The sequence below is a fragment of the Talpa europaea genome (genome assembly GCF_964194135.1).
Source record: "Talpa europaea genome assembly, chromosome: 2".
Taxonomy (NCBI): domain Eukaryota; kingdom Metazoa; phylum Chordata; class Mammalia; order Eulipotyphla; family Talpidae; genus Talpa; species Talpa europaea.
In genome coordinates, this window is record NC_140068.1 from 89163422 (window position 1) to 89170631 (window position 7210).

Below are 7210 nucleotides of genomic sequence, written 5' to 3' on the forward strand. Positions count from 1 at the left end.
GGGGGGGGGAAGGGGAGGTAACAGAAGAAAGAGGGTCCTTTGCTGTCACTTCTCAACAAATATGGATTTTCCCTGATGAATAGACTCCATAGCTCCACCCTCACCTTTCACTTTTCGGCCAGTATCCAAATTGAGCAGATGTTCCCAGGTTGTCTGGATGTTCAAGCACACACACACACACACACACACACACACACGCAAGCATGCACACATGCGCATACGCACCCCCTATGCCCAGTTGTTTGGTCACAAGTCAGATCTGTATTGTCATCCAAACACTCCACCCTGTCTCCTTGGTAAGGGTGTTGTAAACTTCTTGAAGGAGGTTTTTAGTTTAGTTTTGTCTTGTTTTGACCTATTACTGGGACCTCAGGAGATTCTTCCTAAAAATGGGCATGATGACTCCTTTCAAATTTGGCAAACTGTAAATTCTAAAGGGTACCCCCAATTTACATGTAAGAAAGCACCCCACATCACACAGTGCCCAAGTGTACACACATACATCTCACAGACGGTACCTCCTGCCAACCCCGCACCATCAGCTTCTCCAAGGGCACACCCAGCAACTCTTTCACGTGCAGCCCTGTGAGGTGGTCTCTGATTCAGGCTCGCTCACAGTCCCTGTGCTTCTGCAGGAACCTGTTCCAGCTCCTCAGGATATTTTATTATAATGATGTTTGTCTACATGTCTCCCCATTATCCTGGGAGTCCCCTGAGGATGAAAACTGTCCTCTTCTTTGCACAAATAACATCTAGCATTATTAGCACACAGTAGGTGCTCAATAGATGCCGTTGAAGGAAGGAATGAATGCAGGAAAAAACACCCAAGTAGATAGACTCCAGGGCCCTGGAGGCGGGAGGGGGTGTGAGTGCAGCGCTCCAATGGAGACTGCAGCCCCCCTCTGTAGGGGCAGAGCCCAGCTCAGCCCAGAAGCGTCCTTGTCTGAAGAGGATGAGGGAGGCTCAGTGGGTGAGGAAAGCTAGGGAACACTAGGGAAGGTGCCAGAAGGGGCAAGGGAGGAATCTGAGAACAGAGGGATATTGAGGAACCCCCCACCCCCAGGGAGCGGTTACCACCAGCTAAGTCACCCAGGGGCTTCAGGAACCGTCCTTCATGGTCTTCTGCTCAGGATCCCCCGCTGCCCCTCTGCTACCATTGTGCACCCCGAAGAGGTGAGCTGAGCCGTTAAGTTCAATGAATTTTAGCTAGTATAAAAAACAGTGCCGCCTCCAGGCACCACCACACGCCCCCTCCGCAGAAGCAGCAGGTGCGGGTTCACCCCGCGGCCTCCGCCCCCGGCTCCCAGGCGCGCGCCCCCTCCTCGGGGTCTCCCGCGCCGCCCTGGAGCCTGCGCACGATGCGGGTGAGGTCCAGGCTCCGCGTCAGCGTGTCCAGGAGCACCCGGTCCTTCTGCACGCCCTCCAGGAACTCTTCCAGGGACAGCTCCCCTGGGGCCAGAGAAAGTGGGGAGGAGGGAGCTTAGTCTGCTCCCCGGAGCTCAAGAGGAATCCTGCAGGGGCCGCGGCGACAACGCGGTGGGGAGTGACTGCGCGGAGCAGGCAGGGGGAGTCAGAGACCAGAGTCTGGGGTCGGGATCCCTAAGGGCCAGCTCTGCGCCGGTGGCAGAGGTCGGTGCGGAGCAGAGACCTCTCTTGCCGCCGGCCCCTTCTGCCTCTCTCCCTTGGCAACCCCGCCCCCGTCTCCTCACCATCCCCATTGAGGTCGATCCTGGAGAACACGGTGTCGGTGAACTCCTCCGCGCTCATGGTCGGGTCGCTGCAGGGGTTGATGGCTCGGATGACCTAGGAGGGAAGAGGCAGAGTGAGAAATCCCCACCCTGATGCTGTCTCAGGCGTGGGGTGGGCGCGGCAACTGTGTCCGAGAAGCAGGGCGGGCAGCAGAGGCAGAGGGGAGTCTGCGGCGCTTCCACAGTCTCCTGGTACAGATTAGAGCTGGGCCCAGAGTGGGGAGGTTGGCGCCCCAAGCACGCGCCGGGGAAGGCCACCTGATCCTCAGTCCCGATCCTGTGCCCCTAGGAGGAGACCGCATGTCTGCGGGCTGAAGACCCCACCCAGCTCCGGGCTCTGGTCCCCCCTGGGGCCGCTGGCCTGCTGCGGCAGCCCCTGTGCCCCTAGAGTTACCCGGATGATGGTGAGCAGCTCGTCGCGGTCGATGCATCCATTGCCATCAACGTCGTAGAGCTTGAAGTACCAGCGCAGCTTCTGTTCCACCTTCCCTTTGAGCACCAGGCTGAGAGCCGCCACGTACTCCATGAAGTCAATGTAGCCGTCCTAGGCAAAGGGTATGGCCGTTGTGAGCCCCCCACCCAGGGCAGGCCCTTCCCCATCCCCCCGCAGAGCCCACCTGCCCGGGAAATTCTGAGCCTCACCTTACCCCATACCTTCCCCTTGGGGCCCACCTTGGACACCCTGCATAGCCTACCCTGCCTGCCCCAGCGTGAAAGCCTGATGCTATTTCTTCATGAGCATTTTGGTTGCTGGCTGCTTCCCTGTGACTTTCATATTTGAGCCCTTCCAGTTGCCAGGTGTGTGTAGGTGGGAGGAAGAGAAAGCAAACCCCTGGAAACAGGGGTGTGGTTTAGAGCAACTCGTCTGAGCTGGAGCAAGGGCAGGAGGTAGATCTGGAGGCAGCGCTCGCCAATCTTATCTTTCCAACTTTACTGAGCACCTATTACGTGCTGTGACAGACTGAGGAGTCAAAACTCAGTAAGATATGACCCTGCCCTGATGGGAGCGCAGTTAGAAGGCACAGGGACCTGCCTCCACCCTCTCAAAGCTGTGGGAGCTGGCCCTCTCTCACCTCATCTACTATAGTTATAATAATAACCATCTCCTGAATTGTTGTGGAATGAAATGGGGTCATGGATGTAAAGCGTTCAACACTGCCAGTGCGCAGCAAGCATGCAATAATGTTAACTGTCATTATTATAAAGCAATCACTATGCCATGTGATACATGTTTCCTGATAGCACAGCCGAACTGGATATTGGAATCACAGGATAGGAGCCCCTGACTCTGCTGGGGTGTGGGTGGGAAAAGAGGGCCTCAGAAAGGCTTCCTGGAGGGAGGTCATACCCTTCTGGAATCTTGCAGGAGTTGGTCGTAGGAGAGGGTAGCACAAGACATCCCAGTGGATTATTTCTTCAGGGTCCCCCAAATGTCTAGCAGCTGACACTGCCTGGCTCTTCCAGCCCTACCAATGGGGTGAGGGAAGCTGGGTGCGTAGCCTGCCTCCCTCTAAGCCAACGAATGCTGGGAGAGGGAAGCGCATCTTGAAGAGAAGCTGAGTGCTTTCAGGAAAGGAGCACTGGATTCAGACCATATGAACTTGAATTCCAGCTCCTGTTCCTCCACTTGCAACCATGAGTCCTGGAACCAAAATTTACCAAGAGGCAGCTTTGGGGCCAATATGAAGAGCTCTTTAACAGGAAAGGTCGCCCATGGTCCAAGAGAGAGCCTTGTGCAATCATGAGCCCCCTGTCACTGAAAGTCAGCAACAGAACCTAGAGCACCGCTACTGGGGATGTGGCAAAGGGTGGGCAGGATGGTCTCTGAAACCTTCTGGTTCTGTGCGGATCTTTGGCCGCACGTTAATCACCCTGAGCCTGCCTCGAGGACCCGTGGCCCCACAGTGGGTATTGTGATCCCACAGTATTGTGATCATAGTGACCACTTAGAGGCACTTTCCCATATTCGAGGGCTTTCACACACATCCTGGCTCCTTCATTCCTTGCCCACCCCACCTCCCAGGATGAGTGTTAGAATGGAGTGAGGGTCATGGGCAGGAATGCTTGGAAAAGCAAGAGACTGCCAAGGAGGTGACCTCTGTTCGGTCAAGGAGTCACTGAGTGAAAATATTTTGCTTTTCCTTTTTTATCTTTTGATATTGCTGGAAAAGTTTACAGTGCTTGCTATAGCAATAGCAGCAGCAATAATAACAACACAGTGACTAAACAGGAACAATAATGAGAAATACATGAGCTTTTGTGTCAGGCGACCTAAACTACCTCTCAGGAGGTATGACCTTGGACAAGTCACATGATTTCTTTGTGACAGTAAGTACTTTTCAAGACCGTGGTCCGGACTAGATTCAGTAATAGTATTACAAACCCGTTAACTTTTTGTCGTGCATCTGTGCTGAGTGTTTTACTCACTTCCCTCATTTAATCTCACAACCATCCCTGGGTGGTGGGTACACAGTACCCAAGGACACAACTGTCTTCTAATTTAGGGGCTAGCAAACTTTTTTAAAAAAGATTTTTTTATACAAGAGCTGGGGTACAAGCCAGAGGCTCGGGAGGGTGAGAGAATTCACCAGAGACAGAGCGGGGAACAGAACAGGCAGACTGACTGAAGACACTGCTGAGGGGAACAGCGGGCGCGATAGGAGCAGGAGAGGTCTGCTGTGCCATGTGGGTATCTCCCTGGCCAGCTGGCAAACTTTTTACGTAAAGGGTCTCAGCATATTTTCAGCTTGGACAATATGTACTTGAATGGGTGCAGTGTGTTCTAATGAAACATTCACAAAATGGGCGACAGGCCGTCATTTTCACACCGCTGTCTTATTGCCTCTGTGTCAGACTCCCCAGCCAGTGGCCCCTCTCCTAGCCAGTCCTGTCCCCTGCACTCTGTTCTTGACAGTTGGTGGAGGTAGCGTTGCCCCCAAATGTGATTTGTGCCCTATTGTTATATACAAAGCACTTCAGATGCTGCAAAGCTGCTGTTTGTTTTAATAATTACATATTCAAATTTATGTGTATTATAAAATAAATCACTAGATCATAAAAAATCATAATTTCTCATATATTCATTAACTTGAATACAAACATTAAGCAACACTGTGTTCCATGTGCTGTTCTAGATGCTGGGGATACAGCAACGAACATGACAAAGTCCTTGCCCTTATGCAGCTCCCCTCCCAGCAGGGGAGACAATAAACATAGATGCTAAATTTTCTTCATTAGCAGGTTTTAGGAAATGAGTCAGTTCTGGGGGGAGAGGGGTGCTGGGAGTAAGGGGAGGGGCTAGTTCCAGTTAAATGGAATTTAGCCTGGGATTAATGCGGTGTCAGCGAGAAGGATACACTGGAGCAGGGGGGATGTGAGCCAGAGGATTCTGGAAGAAGAGGGTCGCGGACAGCACCGAGGCGCTAAGGGGGATGGGCATAGCGTTACAGAGAAACCAGGTTTGGGACAGGACAGGTGGTGCTTGACTGTGACAAAAATTGAAGAGATGGCATATGAAACTCCTGTCAGGCCAACACGGCATTGATGGCTGCTCCTCCCTTGTGTCATATGTGTGATTTCAAGGGGTTGTTCTGGAGATGTATCTTGGCCCAGACAGTTTCCCTAGCAGGCAAGACGACAACACATTTCAGTGCATTTGGGTGTCATGTGTTGAGACTCATCTGTTAACATCCTGCTCCTGCTCAGGAATTATTGCTTCTTCTGGAGCATTTGGGGAGTCCCGCATGACACCACCATTCCTTCTGGTGTCCAGTACTCTGCCTCCCCACACCCCCAACAGGAAAGCCTCCTAGCCCAGGATCCTGCCCTTGACACAGAAGTCAAAACCTATAATCTGCTTTGGCTCTTGACCCTAAATACTATTAGTGAGTTTTAAATAGCCTCTGAGCCATTTGCCCTAGCAGTCCCCCCACCACCACAATGTTGCTTGGACCCTCTGGGCAGCAAGGGAGCCAGGAAAGCTCTGGACTGCCTCTCCCCAGCGTGTGGTGGAGATTTGGGAGTTCATCACCGCCTCCTTTGAGTGCGTGCCAATGGGATGCAGAGAGGGGATGGAGCTGTGCATGTAGATTTGGGTTCTTCTAACACTACATCTTGACTGAATTGCTCCAAATAAATGGAAGATTCGATATGGAAAACCAGCAAACATCCTAAGGAACTGTCCCGACACCCATGGCAGATACAGGAGAATAAGCAAGGCTGAGAGGGGAGCTCAGGGAGCTAATGGGCTCAAGGTCACCTTGCCAATGAAAACTGAGGGCCTAAACTCACAATACCTGACTCCTCTTTCAGTACCCCCTCTGGCTTATCTGGAAGGCCTCACCCAATACATCCAGGTGATCACTTGGGGAGATGCACCATTGAACCCCTGCCCAGACCTGAACTGAGGTAAATGGGTATTTTGGAAGAGGGAATAGTCTGGATCCCCCAGTGACCAGGCAACCCTGCTCCCCACCCGGACCCCCACTCACTTTGTTGAAGTCGAAGGTCTCAAACATCTGCTCCACATACTGGCTGGCCCATGGGCTCAGGTTCTTGAGGCCGAAGAACTGGCGGAACTCATAGAGGGTGAGCTGGCCGGAGGGGCACTCGGTCATGAACTTCTTGTACCACTGGTGGCATTCTGTGCTGCTCAGCTCCTCCACTGACTTGCCCTCCATCACGTTGCCCATCATGGGAGGCCAGCAGGAGGCCAACACCAGATGGACAGGTCCTGTTCTCTATAGCTCCCTGCACAGGGGCAACTTGCTTTTTTGAAGCTGGGTCCTGCTTGCTCATAGGCCTGAGTCCTCCAGATCTGTGCAAAAGCGGGCCTGATGAATCAGATAGTGCAGGGAAATATCTTGAAGTGGACAGAGGGAAAGGTAGTGGGGGACCCTGCAAGTCCACACTCAAGTCCAGGGGATGCCAGAGTGTTAAAGTGCCCCGCTGAATCTGTGTAGCTAATGGGGACTGCTCCCTGGGAAAGAGGAGTAAAAATAGAACAAAGCTCAGAGGAGCAGAGGCTGGGATTACAGGTTCAGCTGATAGAAGGGAGGATTTTCTTACCCAGTTTGCAAGCTCCTTATCCCTTCTTACCAGGAAAGAATGGGTGGTCGGTCAGGACTGTTCTGGTCCTGTGATCTCTGCCTGCCTATTTTGAATGGGTTCTCTGTATTTTTGGTTCCTGCCTTCAGACATGGAATGAAAGTGGCATTGAGATAGAACCTCTTCCAGAGCTGGGCCAACTGTGGGCTCTTGACAGAACTGCTGTGTAGTTACCCAGGTGTGCGCTACCTTGGCCTTCATGACTTAGGGGCTCCAATCACAACGTGGATATGAGAACATTTGACAGCACCTGAATAATGTGGAGTTTGTAGATTTCCCGGATGAGTCCTGAGCAGCTGGAGGGAAACCCTCCCACAGAAACTTGTCCAAGTAGACACACACGCACATACACACAC

The 7210-nt window shown here is 52.6% G+C and overlaps 1 protein-coding gene across 1 annotated transcript; it reads right to left on the bottom strand.

Annotated features, from left to right (window-relative positions):
* Positions 1-1276: 1276 nt before the first annotated feature.
* LOC311187715 (guanylyl cyclase-activating protein 1) lies at positions 1277-6439 on the bottom strand (the record flags this gene model as incomplete). Its single annotated transcript, XM_084259039.1, has 4 exons — positions 1277-1449; positions 1710-1803; positions 2143-2292; positions 6239-6439. The coding sequence occupies 4 exons, from the start codon at positions 6437-6439 to the stop codon at positions 1277-1279; spliced, it is 618 nt and encodes a 205-aa protein (XP_084115165.1).
* Positions 6440-7210: the final 771 nt, after the last annotated feature.